The sequence below is a fragment of the Passer domesticus genome, chromosome 12 (genome assembly GCF_036417665.1).
Source record: "Passer domesticus isolate bPasDom1 chromosome 12, bPasDom1.hap1, whole genome shotgun sequence".
NCBI classification, from domain to species: domain Eukaryota; kingdom Metazoa; phylum Chordata; class Aves; order Passeriformes; family Passeridae; genus Passer; species Passer domesticus.
This window is the reverse complement of record NC_087485.1, coordinates 1045238-1061886: the sequence shown is the minus strand read 5'-3', so window position 1 is coordinate 1061886 and position 16649 is coordinate 1045238. Positions and strand designations below refer to the sequence as shown.

Below are 16649 nucleotides of genomic sequence, written 5' to 3'. Positions count from 1 at the left end.
GGAACACCCCGCTCCCCGTTCCCACGCCCCGCTCCCGCGCGCTCCCAGCCGCGGGCCCAGCCCAGCCCGCCCCCCGGTCCCCAGCCGTGTCCCCGTGCCCCGTGTCCCGTGTCCCCGCTCCGGGACACATTTCACGCGCGGAGCGCGACAAAGATCGCGGCGCGGAAGGGGCGTGGCCTGCTTAGCATCAGCCAATGGATGCGCGCGGCGGGAGTGGGCGGGGCCGGCGCGCGGCGGGCGCGCAGGCGCAGTGTGGGCGCAGGCGCGCAGCGGGCGGGGGCGATGTCGCGGCGGGCCCTGAGGCGGCTGCGGGGGGAGCAGCGCGGCCAGGAGGGGCCGGGGCTGGGCGAGCTCGGCCTCGGCCTCGGCCTCGACCCCGGCCCGGAGCACGCCCGGGAAGGGGGGCCGCCGCCAGCCCCCGGGAAGGGGCCCCGCGGGACGCCCCGCGCCGGCGTCAGCAACCGCTTCGAGCTGGTGAGGGGGCAAAGCCGGGGGGCAGCGGTGGGGGACAGCTGGGGTGGCAGGGACTCGGGGACAGGGACTGGGGAAGTATCTGGGGGATAACTGCGGGCAGTGACAGCTGGGTGACAGCTGGGTGGGCAGTCGGGGACATTGCTGGGGACACCTGCTTGGGGACAGCTGAGGTGACAGTCCCTGGGGTGGCTGGAGTGACAGTGCCCTGGGACAGAGGCTGACGGGCTTTGGGGTGACTGGAGAGAGCAGGGTGGGGGTGGCAGAGGTGACAGTGTGTATGGCAGTGGTTTGGGGTCAGTGTTTGGGGTGGGGGTGGTCGGTCTGGGTGCTGAGTGGGAAGGGTGGGGGGCAGCAACTGGGTGGAAATGGGAGAGAGGCCTGCGGGGGCTGGGTTTGGATGTTGTCAGAGCTGGGCTGGTGAAAATGTTTTTAGGAACATTCCTGCCACCTTCCCAGCTCTGCAGGGTCCCAGTGCTGGGTGTCAGATGGGCCCTGGTGGCGCTGCTGGGTCCTTGGGGTGACAGAGCCCTGTCCTGCTCTGCAGACACCTCCTGCAGCCCCAGCCGTTCCCTGGCCTTCCCCGAGGCCTGGCTGTGTGAGCATAGGCAGGGCTGGCTTTGGCAGCTCTGCCAGGGGAAGAGCAGAGTCTGTGCTGTGAGGGGACACACCGTGGGGGTCCTGTGCTCCCCTCCCTGTCCCTGGCACTGTCTGGGCAGCCACGCTGGGCACGAGGGGTGTCCACACCTCCATCCGTGTGCAGGAGGAGCGTCGGAGCCGATCCGTGGGGAATTCTGTGCCTGCAGCTTGTCCCTGTGTTTGCAGATCCCAGCTGAGGAGTCGGAGGATGAGCTGGTGGCTGGAGAGGAGCGAGCAGACACCCGGCTCGGGGAGCAGGACACGGCGGCAGGGAGCCCCCAGGGGAGCAGGGGCAGCAGCAGGGAGGGGGCTGTGAGCCCCTCGGAGACGGCTGGTGATGGACACAGAGAGGGGCAGGAGGCCCAGCAGCCAGACAGAACGGTAACTGCTGCCAGGGGTGCAGGCAGGGACACAGCTTCTGCCTGGGAAGGGGCATCTGGGGGGGAGGGTGAGCACCTTGGGGCTGGGTTTGTGTGTGGGATCCAGGGGGATTTTCCAGCTGCACAGAGGAGGCACCTGAGGAAGGCGTTGTGCTGTGTCCACCTGAGCACTGAGGTCAGGCCAGGGAGGAGTGGTCTCAGGGAGGCATTTGTTTTGGAACAGGGGATTTAAGGCTTCAAGCAGTGTCAACTGAATACTGAACTTCTTGCCTTTAATAATTTGTTGTCATTGGCTGTCAAAGTTCCTCCTGTGGTCTGTATCAGCCCAGGAGTGTCTCCTTGCAGGATTTTCTAAGGAAAGGGGCATTTCATTAACATTGAAGGGCCTGCCCAGATCTCACGAGAGAAGAGGGCTGGGGGAGAAAAGGGGGTTGGCCCCTGGTCTCACTTGTTTGCTGTGCATTTGGGGTTTGTGTCCCTGGTTTGGGTGGCACAGGAGCAAAGTCCACTGCCTGTGCATTCCAGCTGTGCCGGTGGCCTCTGCCAGCCCAGGGGCTGTGAGTGCTCTGGGTGGTGTGTCCCTGTGAGCAGGGCTCCAGGGGTCCTGACCTGGTGGGTTTGCTGTGGCAGCACTGCAGGACACGCCTGTGGCTGCTCCCAGAGCTCCAGGTAGGACATGGCAGCCCTGGGCAGGGAGCTGCTGCTCTTGGGCAGGGCCAGGACAAGCTTGGAGCAACCTGGTCTAGTGGAAGGTGTCCCTGCTTACACAGGGGGGTAGGAACTGGATAAACTTTGAGGTCACTTGCACCCCAAACCATTCCATGATGCTGTGATCCCTTGCTAGACCCTGGAAATGTGCTTGCCAGCTGTGCCAGTCAGGTTAGGGAATGCCCCCAGCATCCTGAGCTGGAGCAGCTGAATCCATGGGGAGAGGCACTCTGGCACTGGGGCCTTTGTCAGGTGTTGGTTTCTGTGGAAAGGGGAGTGAAATTGGGAACTGTCCTGCACCCTGGAAAAGCAGAAATGCAGCTTGTCCTGGGGACTGAGGGAGGCTGAAGCATTGCCTCCATACCTGGCACAGCTAAACTTGTTTGTCTCCTGATTTTATAGCCTCAGATATTGATGTGAAAGTCAGCTGAGGTTTAACCCTTTGTGAATCTTTGGTGCTTTCCTCCATTTTCTCTTTGTGTCTTGATTTCCAAACACTAAAGGGTGAATTTTGGTTTCATTGAAGGACCCTCTGTGCTGATCCCTGTGGGAAATCCCTCTTCTTCCCATGGAGCTGGTACCCCTGGGAATGCTGACAGCTCTTCCCTTTTTCTTTGCAGCTGGCAACAAGTAACAAGCCACGGAAGAAAAAAAAGAAAAGGAAAACCAAGAAAAATTCAGCAGGAGAGACTGTGGTATGTCTGTGTGTGTGTTCTGAGTCAGGGACCAGGCTGGTTCCTCCAGTGGGGCTGGCAAAGTGGGGATTCTGAGTGACTGCAGAAGAGATTCAAGGCAGAAAAAGCAGTTTCAGATTTTAAAGTTAAAGAAGCCTCTTTAGGATTGTGAAATCCTGGAATGGTTTAGATTGGAAGGGACCTTAAGCTCACCTCATTCCATCCCCTGCCATGGGTAGGGAGCCCAGTGCTGGGGACCCCAGAGCTGGAAGTAGCAGATGGATTATCTCCTTAATTCAGTAGGAGTGAGGTTCAGGTGGCAGCTGGTTTTCTGGTGAGCTTTGAGTCTGAACTATCCACAGAATTACAGAACCCTTAAGGCTGGAGAAGACCTCCCAGACTGTGGAGTCCAACCTTCCTGTTCACTCCAGGCAGATTCTTACCTCAGCATCCTGAGCCACCGGATTCTGGAGTGAATGGCTGAGCCATGACAGCAGGGCCAGCACCCAGCTGCCACCTCCTCCCTGGGAATGCCACTCAGGAGTGAGTTTCTGAGGTGGAGAACCCTCCTGGAGAGCCTGTTTCCTTTCCCAGTCCAGGAGTGCTGAGCAGCAGGGGCACATGTGCCAGCTGGAGGCTGGGGGGACACCCAGACCCTTTCAGTTGGGGTTGCCAAAGAGGGATAGTACAGCCTCTGTTCCAGCACTTCCATGCAGAGCACATTATCCCTTTCCTGTGTACACTCCACGCACAGGGGCTAAATTTAGCTTGAAAAGGCAGCCTGGCACTGCTGCTTGGGTGTCCTGAATGGAATTCTGTGTTCCACCCATGGACATCATGAGGAGGATGTGAAACAGGCACGTAAGAAATGTGTCACTTGTTGTTTGTTGGGGGAAAATGGAGGGAAATCAGGGTTAAAGTGTTATGTAACTGTTGGATGTGAGCAGCTGGATGGATTCCTGGGGTGGTTGGAAAATGGGGAATGGGAGACTTGGGTTAAAGTCATGTGAGTGTTTGAGACCTTGTCATGAGGCTCACAGCTTAGTAACTTGGTTTTTCTGTGGAAAATAGAGGGTGAAGGCTGGTTATTTAAATATTTAAAATATCTTTGGACAAGGGCCTGGAGTGTCAGGACAAGGGGAAATGTCTTCCCACTATCAGAGTGTAGGGTAAGATGGAAACTTGTGAGGAAATTCTTCCCTGTGAGGAGAGTGGTGATGCCCTGGCACAGGTGCCCAGAGCAGCTGTGGCTGCCCCTGGATCCCTGGCAGTGCCCAAGGCCAGGTTGGCTGGGGCTTGGAGCACCCTGGGGTAGTGTGAGGTGTCCCTGCCCATGGGACATGGAATGAGATGAGCTTCAAGGTCCCTTCCAACCTCAACCATTCTGGGATTCTCTGAAGAGCCACAGCCCCTCACTGAGGGGTGATCTGTGCCGGGTGACCTGCAGGCTGCTGTGACTCAGCCTGTAACAAATGCCTTGGCTTTGCCTTCCTTAAGGAAGACAACGACCTGGAGGACATCGAGAGCCTTTTGGAGAGGATGGAGGAGCCCAGGCTGGCCCCGCAGAGCCAGGGCGGGATCCCCGCCGACAGCCGGCCTCTGCTCTACGTGGAGCACAGGTACTGCTGGCTGCCCTGCTCTGCCCTTGCTCTGAGGGAGGGCTGCTCCCTGAGGAGCAGACTTGGGGCCTCCCAGCGTCACCTGGCCAGTTGCTCTGCACCTTGACTGAAAGGGGTGGGATGGTTGTGCACATCCCTGCTCCTGTCTGCTCCTCTGGGAGCTGTGCTTGGTTCTGATGGGGATTCTCTGCTGCCAGGCCTGCTTGCAGTGGTGGCAGGACCAGATTAGTCTCCAGAGGGACCTTCCAGCCTCAGAACCTCTGCAGAGGTGCCAACAGCCCTGGTGTGTAAAGCTTGCCATGGGATTCATGTGTGCTCCCGAGCCCTGGCTTCTCCCAGGATGATCCCAGCTAAGGCTCCAGCTGCCCTGGAGAGGGCAGCAGCAGTATTCCCCAGCTCTGCAGCAGGGCAGCAACAAAGCCTGGCCCTGGAGCAGGGTTTTCCCTTCCAGTGCTGCAGTTCCAGTCTCTTTCTCCATGCTGTGTGATCAGTGGGGAGTGTTGACAGTTTGAGGGTTTTCCAGAGGCACTTTGGTGTGCTGGGTGTTGATGGAGAGACTTGAGTGTGGCACTTTTTAACTGATGGAGCTTTTCTTTCTTCTTTCCTCCCTCTCAGAAACTTGAATCCAGAGAATGAGTTGAAGAGATACTTTGGGGCTCGTGCTGTGCTCGGGGACCAGAGGTTAGTCCAGAATTTGGTATTAAACCCTTTCCAAATCCGAGGAGGCATGTCTGTCCTGCACTTGGCAGGGCTCATGGAGTCTCCAGTGCCACACCTGGGCAGGTAATCCCGGGCTCAGGATGTGTTACTCATTTAGTAGTTGCTTATTGGGACAGAGGAATATTTTCTGTGATATGTACAAGGTGGGCAAAGACTTCTCCAGGCTTTTACTGGCATTTGCTTTTTCTTTTGCTCCTTTCCCCTCTCATTTATTTCCAAACCACCCTTCAGAGTCATTTCACTCAAGTTCACAGAGTGCAGGTACATAGGTTTTGTTTGTTTTTCCACCATTTGTGCCTTGTTGCCATTCCAGAGCCTCTGAACAGAAAGTGAACCCTGAATACTTTCAGCATCTCATGCCCCTTGCATCCAGGGGCCCAGGGAGCCTGTTGCTCCCTGGGTGTGATGTCTCTGCATTTATCCACTGCACTGTGCTCACTGTCATCCGCAAAATCCTCGCTTCTATGAGCTGGTTGGAAAACCAAGAATGGTCTGAGCTTGGAGCAGTGCAGATGGAAGGAGGGAGAGAGTCTGTGGAGGAGCATTTGGTACTTGAGGAAGGAACTGCAGTCCCTTGGGATGGTCATGTGCAGGGCCAGGAGTTTGACTTAAAAATCCATGTGGGTCTTTTCCACCTCAGGATAGTCTGTGATCCCTTTCTGAGGAGGTGTGACTCCCTCAGAGTAATCTTGATCCTGAATTGCTTCTGAGCCAGTAGATTGTGCATTTTTGGGTACAGCTTAAACTAATCCAGTGGACATTTGAAGGCCCTGCTGGGAAGAGAGATGAGTCAGAGGGATGTGGGGCTCTCCTAATTGGACCTGGGGAGCTGTTTGAAGCACAGAGGCAGCTGAGGGTTTGGCAGGGATAAAATCAGGGAGAGAAGCTCTGGAAGCGGAGATGCTGGAGGCACTGGCTGGCCTAGGTGGTGCACATAAGGCAAAGCCTGAGCACAGGTGTGTTGTGTCTTGGAGGCAAACAACTCTGGGCACAGCTCAGTGCAGCTGTGTGTGGGGAAGAAACTGGATCTCATCTTTCCCTTTACCATGGTTTCATCCTGCTCGTGCAGTCAGTGCAGAGCTGTGAGCTGTGTGTTCCCTCCCAGGCCGAGGCAGAGGCAGCGGCAGTACGTGCGCAGCATGTGGCTCACAGCTCCCAAGAACACCTGGCCACGCTACAGCAAGACAGGTGAGGCTTTTGGGGCTGCTCCTGCCCTCTTGGCCCTTGGCCCATGTGACATGGATGCTGCTCAGGGCATGGAGACTACGAGGGACCTGCTCCTCAGCTGGTGGAAACACACCTCCTGCCTCAGCAGAGAGCTCTGTGGAGTTGTTCCTTATGATTTGGGTTTGTTTCCCCCTCTTTTGGAGGTAGCAGGGCACGGGTGCTTCCATCTTAGCAGCAGAATTGCTGGATGATGAGAAGTATCCCTGAGGAGGATGAGCAGCCTGGGCTTTTTGGGTGCGTTTGAGACTTGAACTCATGAGAGGGGGAAAGGAGTGGAATTCTCTGTGACTTTCCAAAAACACGTGTGTCTCTGAACCCAGTGGTGCTGTGAGAGAGCAGAGGAGGTTCTCTTGGGTACCCAGGTCTCCCCTGCACCCTGCAGGTATCACCATGCAGCTGCTGGACACCCGGAGGGGCGTGCAGCACTTCACCTTCGAGCACCACCGTGAGTACCAGCAGGTCCAGTTCAAGTTCCTGGACGCTGTGGAGTCCATGGACCCCAACAACATCGTGGTACGTTGGGTTGGTCGTCCTGTTCCCTCTGTGCTCCTGCAGCCCCTTTCCCTGGGAAGCTGGGCTGGTGCATTCCACTGGAATCGTTTGGGTTGGAAAAGCCTCTAAGCCAGCTGTTCCCCCAGCACTGCCAAGACCACCCCAACCCTTGTCCCCAGGTGCCACATCTACACAGCTTTTAAACCCCTCCAGGGATGGGGAGTTCACCCCTGCTCTGGCAGACTGGGGCAGGGCTGGACAAAACTTCTGGGGAAGGAATTGTTCCAAATATTCAACCTGAAACCCCTCTGCCACAGCTTGAAGCTGTTTCCTCTCCTCCTGTCCCTGTTCCCTGGGAGTAGAGCCAACCCCCCTGGCTGTCCCCTCCTGTCAGGGAGCTGTACAGAGCCAGAAGGTCCCTCTGAGCCTCCTTTCCTGCAAGCTGAGCCCCCCCAGCTCCCTCTGCTGTTTCTGCTGCTCCAGACCCTTTTCCAGCTCCATTGCCCTTCCCTGGACATGCTCCAGCCCCTTGATGTTTGTGTTGGGGTGAGGGGCCAGAACTGACCCCAGGGTTGGAAGTGCCCCAGCAATGCCAGCACAGGGGATGAGCACTGCCCTGGTGCTGTGGCCTCACCATTGCTGACACAGGCTGGTGCCCACCTGGGATCCTGTCCATCCACTGTCTCCTGCACCCCAGGTTCTTTCCCAGCCACTTCTCCCCCAGCCTGTTTCACTCATGGGGTTGGTGTGACCCACAAGCAGGACCCAGCGTGTCACCATGTTGACCTTCATCCCTCTGGCCTCATCCTCTTGATCCATGCTGTCCAGATCCCTCTGCAGAGCCTTGGATTATTTATTTCCAGTCTCGTTTGGGCTGTTAGGACTTGTTTGGGCTGTAGAGCCCTGTGTCCCTCTGTGTGGGGTGAGGCAGCGATGAGTGCTGAGCTGTGCTGTCACCTTGTTAACCAGTGACCTCCTGGGTGCAGAGGAGCTCTGGTGGCTGGTGGCCGAGCCTTGGTGGCTGTGCCAAGCACGTGCCAGGTCACCTTCTGAGAGAGGAACCCACAGGAACTGTCCGTTTGGCTGGAAGGGTGGGAACAAAGCCCCCTTGTCTCAGCTCTTAGCTGGGAAAGGAGGAATATTGTGTAAACCCATCGTGAACTGGCAATCCAAACTAACAGCTGTTCTATTTATAAACTCCTGCAAGGCTGAAAAATGTGTCTTTTCTTGGTATTTCAGCAAAGCAGGCTTTTGTGTTGGGAGTCCTTCATGCGTGTCCGAGCTCATTAAGCTGTATGGTAACATTTATAGTTTGGAGTGATAAGCAACAGCAAAATTGCTCTGCACCCAACTAAACCATAACTGAGGGATGTTTCTCTGAAAGGTCTGGCCACATGAGCTGGGATGCATGCCCTGGAGATGTTCTTTAAAGAGCCCATTGTCTGCTAAATAAAGTTTACTTCCTTGTGCTTTCCCACCCTCGGCTCAGGGCCGCGGGGCTCTCTGCAGCTCAGCAGTTCTGCCTGCACTCAGGGATTTGGATTAAGTGAGCCAAGGTAATTCCTGTGCAGCAGCCAGTGTCCCAAGGACAGCTCAAGCTCAGTCCCCCACACAGGACAGGCTTTCCGTGGTGTTTTAATCTGGAAGCTCTGACCCTCTTAGGGGATCAGGCTAAATTTGAGAACATTTGTACAGCTTGGAGTCTTCCCCTTTTCTGTCAAGGGTGAGGTTTAACAGATGAATTTGGCAATTCCAGACAGTTTGTCCATGGTCACCACAGTCCTGGCATTTCTGGAGCCCAGCTCTGCCTTGTTGCTGTGGTTTCAGCACATAAAACATTACTTTTGGGGAGCCTCTTGTTCAGTGAGTGTTTTTTCTGCACTTGCTGGTAGGACCAAAGGTCACCCTTGGTGACCTTTTCTTGGCTTTTTCCCATTACAGTGCTCCATATCCCCCCAGAAAATGGTCTGGAAAGGAGCTTAAGAGTTTTACCCCTTAAGGAGGAGGTTAAGCATCAGGCAAGTGGCTCCAGGCTGGGCTGGGCCAGCCTGGAACATCCAGTCTTTGTGCTGTTGGTGGTCCCACAGGTCCCCACCCTGCAGATGGAAACTTTTGGAGCTTTGGAAGCTTTATTTTTAAAGTTTCAGGAGAGAAAAAAAATCCCCAAACTAAACTGTGAGAAGATTTGTAGCTTCAGTATTTTTTATTGAACTGAGGAGGTTTTAGGTACTTGAGAAAAGCCTATTTATAATATAATTAGCGAATTGAGAAGCTTTTAAAATTAAACTTCTCTTCTGAGCCTGGAATAAATATTTATTTATTATTATTATTACCCATTACTATTGCTGCTTTCTGGATTTGTAATAGATGTGTCCAAATATCTTCTCAGTATCCAGAGAATGCAAAACCTGATCAAATGCTCACAACTGTTGAGGGATAGATAAAAAGCCCCAAACCTGTAACAGTGCCTGCATCTCATTCTCTCCTTTCCAAGGAAATGGAGGAGCTGGGAGACATCTGGAGGAGGACAGTGAAGATGAGCAAAGCCTGGCATGGCCTCTGCTGGAAAAGCTGGGAGGGAGCTGCCCAAGGGAGGCTGCCTTTGAGGGCTCCCATCCTGCACGTGGTGGGGACAGAGCTCCCTGTGCCCTTCCAGCCTGGGGATGGATCTGGCAGGGTGGGATTGAGGGAGCTCCTGGCATTGTGTGTCACACAGCTGGAAGGTACCTGGGTCAGTGACCAAATTCCTGAGCCACTGGTGATGACAGAGTCTTTGCAATGCTCTTGTGCAGCTGCTGCTCCAGATGAACCCCTACCACGTGGACTCCCTCCTGCAGCTCAGCGACGTGTGCCGCATGCAGGAGGACCAGGAGATGGCCCGGGATCTCATAGGTAAGCCTGAGGTGAGGAGTCCTTCCCTGGCAGGGCAGTGCAGGCCAGGAGCCTGCCTTTTCCTGGACCAACCTCAATCCCAGAAGGGTTCCTTTTCCCACCCAGAGTGTGATCTAACCTGGAAGTGCTCACTGCCCTGGTACCTGTTGCCACCACAGTGTGAAGTAACTTTGTGTCTGGCTGGGCTGGGAGTGAGCTGGTTTTCTGTCTAAACCGAGTGCTGGGCAGTGCAGTGCTGTGCTGGTGTCCCTGTCCTGTCCCTGACACTGGCCTTGCTGTCCCCAGAGCGGGCTCTGTACAGCCTGGAGTGCGCCTTCCACCCTGTGTTCAGCCTCACCAGTGGGACCTGCAGGCTGGACTACCGGCGCCCAGAGAACAGGTGAGCAGGGCTGAGGGGGTGAGGGGTCTCAGCTGGAGCCCCTTTGGCCACAGCCACCCAGAGTCACCACTGCTGCTCATGCAGGGAGCTCCTGAGTGTCCCTTTCTGCTGGGGGCTCCTGGGACAGGCAGCTCATGCATGGAAGCTTCTGCACAAAGCATCCCTTTTCCCCAGGGATGCCTTCCTGCAGTAGGCACTCTCCCTCCCTGTCATATCCTTCTCATGCCATTAGTACCCCTTAGCCCAAAATCCTTGCTGTGTGTTTCCAGCCATCACCCCCAGCACTCACACTCCTCCCAGCCTGGATCTTTATGTAACTCCAGCTCTGCAGCTGCTGGGAAAGGTGACTTTATTCTGGGAATTTTCCAGTCAGCTGACCCAAGCCATCTCTCCCAAACTGCTGTACCTGGAGGGTGCTCACATTTCAGCCCCTCTGGCTGACATACTTTGTGCCATCAGTGACCTGTATCACCAGTTCAGCTGTTGGGCCTCCCCTCTCTGTGTCACTGTCCCCACACCCCTGGCACAAGGCAGGATGTGGACTTGGGGGATTTACTTGTCTTGGTCCCAGTCTCCAGAGAAGATTGTGAATTTTCTGTCCCTGTTCTTGCACAAAAAGATAACAAAAACATGAGATGGGAGCATGGGGGGGGTCTGTGGCACCCCATGCCACACCACAATGTGATGCTTGGGGGTGTGGAGCTCTTGATGACTGTGTCCCTATTTTGAGTGGCACAAAATACTTCTCTTCATGTCTGGCCTCTAAGTCCTGCTGCTGTTCCATGCAGGGCTTTCTTCCTGGCTCTCTTCAAGCACCTGATGTTCCTGGAGAAGAGGGGCTGTCCCCGCACAGCCCTGGAGTTCTGCAAGCTCATCCTGAGGTATCACCGAGGGTGGGGTGTCTGGGTTTGGGGGGACAGTCACCCCAGACAGGTTCTGCTGCACCTGGGCTTGGTGTGGGCTCATTCTCACCCCGTAGAGCTGCATGGATCTGTGCTGGGGATGTGCTGGTGCCCGTGGAGAGGTGATGGGTGAGGAGGGGCCCTGGGTGGCCTGTGACTGCCAAACTGTGGCTTGGGGGCTCAGCAGAGCAAAGTGTGGCAGTGGCTTCAGCCCACTCAGTTTGTGGCCACTGATCCTCCTCCTGGGTGGTGGCAGGGGACTGTCCCCTCTCTAGGGACACAGAGCACCACTGTGTCATCCCGCTGGCCATGCGGGAGCGACTGTGTTCCTTTTCTCTCCACTTGCTGAGTCACTGGATGTCACAGGGAGAGGCTGCTTGACTCAGAAATCAGGGCAGTTCTCTCGGTTGTTGTGACACTGAGTGTGTTCTCTCCTCCTGCTCCCAAGCCTTGATCCTGAGAATGACCCGCTGTGTGTGCTGCTGCTGATTGACTTCCTGTCCCTGCGGGCCCGGGAATACTCCTTCCTGACCCGCCTCTTCCAGGAGTGGGAGGTGAGTGGCCAGCAGGTGAGGGATGGGTGCCTGGGGTGCTCCCCACCAGGTGAGCCCTTTGGAGGGGATCTCACAGCCCAGCTGCCATCCCAGCGGAATCGGAACGATCTGTAAAGGCTGGGCTGTTGGTTCCTGTAATCCTTGGGTCCTGTAAATAGTTGTGAGAACTCAAAATTGCTCACTCAGCTGTGGGGGCACCGAGCCAGCAGCTGGGAGCTCACTTAACCCCAGCAGGCAGAGCCCCGACCCCGCACAGCATCATTCTCAGTGCCTCTGTCCCCGATCCTGCAGAGTCACCGGAACCTCTCCCAGCTGCCCAATTTTGCCTTCTCGGTGCCACTGGCCTATTTGTTCCTGAGCCAGCAGGAAGAGCGGCCGGAGCTGGAGCGGAGCCAGGCCCGGGAGCGAGCGGCCCGGCTCATCCAGCTCGCGCTCGTCATGTTCCCAAGCGGTGAGTCTGTCCCCTCCGGTGGAGGGCTTTGTCACTGTCCTCCTCTGGGACAGCCGGGACTGCCTTCCCGGCAGGCAGGGCTGGATTCCCGGCAGGCTGATGCACAGGCTGGAATTTGCCAAGGGCCTTTGAGGAGGGAGCCCTGAGTCAGAGCAGGAGCGGTCAGGCAGAACGGCAGTGCCTGTGCCCAGGGTGGTGGGGAGAGTGCAGATCTGGGCTCCTCACCCCAGCACAGACACCGGGGCGCTGGAGGGTGTCCGGGAAAGGGAATGGAGCTGCAGAAGGGGCTGGAGCATCAGGAGCAGCTGAGACAGCCAGGGGGCTGAGCCTGGAGAAAGGGAGGCTCAGGGGGAACCTTCTGGCCCTGCACAGCTCCCTGGCAGGAGGGGGCAGCCAGGGGGGCAGGCTCTGCTCCCAGGGAACAGGGACAGAAAAAGAGGAAACAGCCTCAAAGTTTGGTATTTGGAACAATTCCTTTCCCAGAAGTGTTGTCCCAGCTGCCCAGGGCAGTGGTGGAGTCCCCAACCCTGGAGGGACTTAAAGGCCATGTGGATGTGGCACCTGAGGACATGGGTTGGGGTGGTCTTGGGAGTGCTGCAGGAGTGGTTGGGATCAATGATCTTAGAGGCTTTTCCAACCTTTCAGTTCTATGGTTCCATGATTTTGTCCTCCCTCCCCAGAGCAGCCAGTGCTCCTCCACCAGCAGTGGTCAGGGGTGAGCAGGCTGGGGGAGGGTGAGGGCTGGAATGTTGGAGCAGGGAGATGTCACACCTCCTCGGGGCTGCCTGGAGCAAGGACAAGCCAGTCTCCTTGGCTCTCCCTCCAAGGCACAGCTCTGTTTTGGTTGTGCTCTCCCCATGGGTGCCCATCACTCTCCCTTTCATCCTGTGGGTGCTGCTGTCCATGAAAGGAGCACACAGCCCTCAGGCCCAAGGGAGGGTGTGTGCAGCAGGAAGAACCAGCTCTCCAACAGAGATTCAGTTTGTGGGGGCTGGAAACATCTTTTAGGCTGCTTGTTGGGGCGACTGAAATAATGCCCCTGTGAGCACAGGGACCAGCAGTGTCCTCACCCCCTCCTTGTGTCCTTGGTGCTCCAGGGGGTTCTGGCCCTGAGGAGTGGAGGGTGACCCCACCCCACGCTGCCCCTTACCAGCAGCTCCTGATGAGTTCTCTGCCTTTGTCTTGCAGTTCTGATGCCGCTGTTGGATCACTGCAGCGTGCAGCCCGATGCCAGGGTTGCCTCCCACCCCTTCTTTGGGCTGAATGCCCAGATCAGGTAAGGCCTGGAGATGTTCTCAGCAAAGGGAAGGGATCGATTTTGCCGGCGGCGGGGATCTTGCGTGCTCAGACAGCTAATGGAGGAGCTTGTTTGGGTTCCCTGAGTAGGCTCATTTGGTAATGCCTCATTTGATAATCCTTTTGATAATGGATTTCCATAATGGCCTCTGGATCGGGCTGGCAGACCCACCTCAGCTCAAGGTGGACGGGTCAGAAGTTCACCCCAGAGCCTGTTGGTGTGTGCAGGGAGGGAGGGTGACCTGTGTGTCCTGCCAGGCCAGGCTGTCTCCAACCAGTCTGTGTTCCCTTGACACGTGGTCTTCCTCAGCGTGCGAAGGCTCTCCCTCAGGCCAGGGCAGTGTTCCCTCATTTCATGGCTCTGCTTAGCCTAAAAATAGATGGAGGCAGAAGTTCTGGTGAAGTGGATGGCAATATCCAGGCGGGAGCCTGCGAGTCCTCTCGTGTTCCCACGCCAAAGGCCAGCGCAGAGCTGAGCCCTCAGCATCCCGTGAGGAGCAGGAGGAGGAGGAGGGTGCCGTGAGTAACAGCCATGTCCCGTAGCCAGTCGCCCGCCCTGAACCAGCTGACATCCCTGTACGTGGGCAGGACACACGCCCTGTGGAAGGACCCGGCTGTCATGGCCTGGCTGGAGCCCCACGTCCACGAGGTTCTGCGCATGGTGGACGCCCAGGACGCGCTGGTGCAGGAGGCCGAGCACAAGTGAGCACAGAGGGTGGAGGGCAGGGTTCCTGTGCCAGGGGACAGAGTGGGACAGAGGGTCTGTCCTGGGCAGCAGCACTTCCAGTGTGTGGGGCAGGCTCAGAGCCCCACAGCTGCTGGTCTGATGCTGAAGGTCACAGCATGGGGCTGGGAAGGCAGTGGCTCTTCCATGCTTTTCACAAATGGGAATGTAGAGCTGAACCTGCACTGCATATCCTGCACTGCCTTCCCCAGGCTTGGCTGTCACCTGTACCCTGGAAACAGCCTGGAGAGGTGGAGGGGTGGCCTGGAAGGGCAGGGATAGCCACACAGGGCAGGTGAGAGCTTAGAAACACTTCCCAGTGCTGAGAAACAGGAGAGAGCCATCAGGTGTCCTAAACCAAGGTCAATCTGCTCATTCCTGAGCTCTCTGCGCTTTCTCCAGAGCTCAGCAGCTCCCACCCCCTTTGGCTCGCTCTAAGCCAGCTCCATCCAATATGGCCTTGTCCCCCAGAGCCAGGGAAGCTGCTGACACTGCGCCTGGAGCAGCAGAAATGGGAATGTGCCTGCTCAGGGCTCACTGCTCTGTCCCCTCCCCGCCTCAGGAGGAAGATCCGGTACCAGAGCGCTCCCAGGAACATCTACCGGCACATCATCCTCTCGGAGATGAAGGAGGCCACGGCAGCCCTGCCTCTGGTGAGGGGCCTGCTGGGCCACAGGGGCTGTGGCTGCACGTGCTGTGGTGGCATTTGTGTCCCTGCTGGGCCTGTCTTAGCCCCTGTCACTCACGGCTTCTGTGGGTGCCCATGTTTGCTGCTGCTGGATGCACAGCCTTCATCCCTCCTTTCTCCTTCATCCCTCCTTTCTCTTTCATCCCTCCTTTCTCCTCTCTCCCTGCAGGAGGTGACCTCCCAGCCAGTGATGGGGTTTGACCCCCTCCCTCCTCTGGATTCCATTGTTTCCTACACCCGACCAGAAAGGTACCACCTCCTGCACTGGCACAGCCAGTTGTGTTCCCTCAGCCCCAGGCCAGGCTGCACACGGGCACTCAGTGCTGGCATCCTCCTCCTCCTTGGCAGAGGAAGGGCTGTGGTGCTCCAGGCAGGCACAGCTACAGGCTGGACTGGTCCTGCTGCTTCCCACAGTGGTCATTCCCAGCCATAGGGCAAAAGCCAAGGAAAACCCAGGCCACGGCTGACTGGGAGGGTTGGGGGTAAATGGAAATGTAAATACAGCCAGTCCTGCTGTTGGGGTGATGCCATGTGTGTACCACACCAATCCACTCAGAGCAGAGCTGGTAGGATCATGGAATCCTGGAATGGTTTGGGTTCAGAAGACCTTAAAGCTCATCTCATTCTAGCCCCTGCAAGGGGCAGGGACCCTTTCCAGTAGACCAGGCTGCTCCAAGCCCCTTCCAACCTGGCCTTGATTGTGCTCTTAGTGATGGTTTGCTCAGAGTTGCCTGAATTCATTGGAACTCCCCAGTTCCCTCCCCCAGAGCTGGTTCCAGCACACCATGGTTCTCCCAGCACCGCCCACATCCCAGTGAGGAGTCACAAACTGAGCTGTACCTTCACCGCAGTGCCTCTTGTGTCTTGCAGGACGAGCCATCCCTCCAACGAAAGCACTTTATCCCTCTTCTTCCGCTCGCTGCTGCCAAATTTCAACTTGCAGGTGAGTGCACGCTGGGATCTGGGTGCACCGTTCCCCCGTGGTGCTCCTGCTCCAGGAGCCGCTGCTGGCAGCAGCCTGCTGCTGATCTGGCCCCACTGTCCCCGTCCCTGCCACCACAGTGCTGCTCTCTCGTAGGGGGACATCCGGCACGACGGGGACGACGAGGCCGGGGCGGCGCAGGACCTGAACCAGGGCGTGAACAGGCTGATGGCGGCCATGCGGGACATGCTGGCCAACATCCAGTTCCAGGAGCCGCCCCGCGAGGACAATCCCGAGGGCGACGGCGACTGGGACTGAGCCGGGGCGTCCCTCCCCAACCCCTCTGGAGTCACCCCCGATTTGTGTCGCACTCCAATAAAGTCACACAGACGGACTCGCTGTGGGAATGGGCTGTTCTGAGCAGGGGGCTGCATCCTTGGCTGGTCTCCATCAGGGAGGGGGCTGAAGCCACAGCCAAGGGCCTTGTCCGGGGCCTCTCTCTCTCAACAGGGGACAAGGGCTGTCTGAGCATGTCCAAGCTAATCGACAGCAGCTGTCCCTTGTCCCCATGGCAGCTTAGTCCCCTTCTGGCCTCCTCTATGCACAATTTCCATCCTATTCCCCTCCCTGTTCTCCTGGCTCTTGTCCTTAATTCCCAGAGGGGTTTTACTGCCCTCTTCTTCAGCTCCTTTGTGCTTCCCATAGCCTGGAGCTTCCTTCCCTCCGCAAAATACTCTGCACCCTCACTACACTGGACCTTCCAAAGGTCTGACAGTCCCCTGTGCCACTAGATTGTGCATGGAGCACCTTTTTCAGCTTTTAATTATGTTTGGAGAAGAAATTTTCCCCCCCTTCTTTGTTTGTCTATCGTTTATTCCCTCACCTTCACCTAGAGCATTGAGTGAGGTATG

General features: G+C 56.9%; 1 protein-coding gene across 1 annotated transcript; it reads left to right on the top strand.

Annotated features, from left to right (window-relative positions):
- The first annotated feature begins 243 nt into the window (after positions 1 to 243).
- TCF25 (transcription factor 25) lies at positions 244 to 16132 on the top strand. Its single transcript, XM_064387161.1, has 18 exons — positions 244 to 474; positions 1297 to 1491; positions 2819 to 2893; positions 4370 to 4491; positions 5107 to 5172; positions 6317 to 6399; positions 6821 to 6951; positions 9723 to 9822; positions 10108 to 10201; positions 10990 to 11082; positions 11552 to 11657; positions 11949 to 12108; positions 13297 to 13384; positions 13948 to 14106; positions 14691 to 14781; positions 14986 to 15065; positions 15687 to 15759; positions 15895 to 16132. The coding sequence occupies exons 1-18, from the start codon at positions 283 to 285 to the stop codon at positions 16054 to 16056; spliced, it is 2070 nt and encodes a 689-aa protein (XP_064243231.1). The 5' UTR covers positions 244 to 282; the 3' UTR covers positions 16057 to 16132.
- Positions 16133 to 16649: the final 517 nt, after the last annotated feature.

Excerpts from the sequence above, each read along its gene's own strand:
- TCF25 (XM_064387161.1), top strand. The coding sequence starts at position 283 with ATGTCGCGGCGGGCCCTGAGGCGGCTGCGGGGGGAGCAGCGCGGCCAG. Across the intron at positions 11,083-11,551 it reads TTCTGCAAGCTCATCCTGAG|CCTTGATCCTGAGAATGACC; the intron begins GTATCACCGAGG and ends CCTGCTCCCAAG. Across the intron at positions 14,782-14,985 it reads CCACGGCAGCCCTGCCTCTG|GAGGTGACCTCCCAGCCAGT; the intron begins GTGAGGGGCCTG and ends CTCTCCCTGCAG.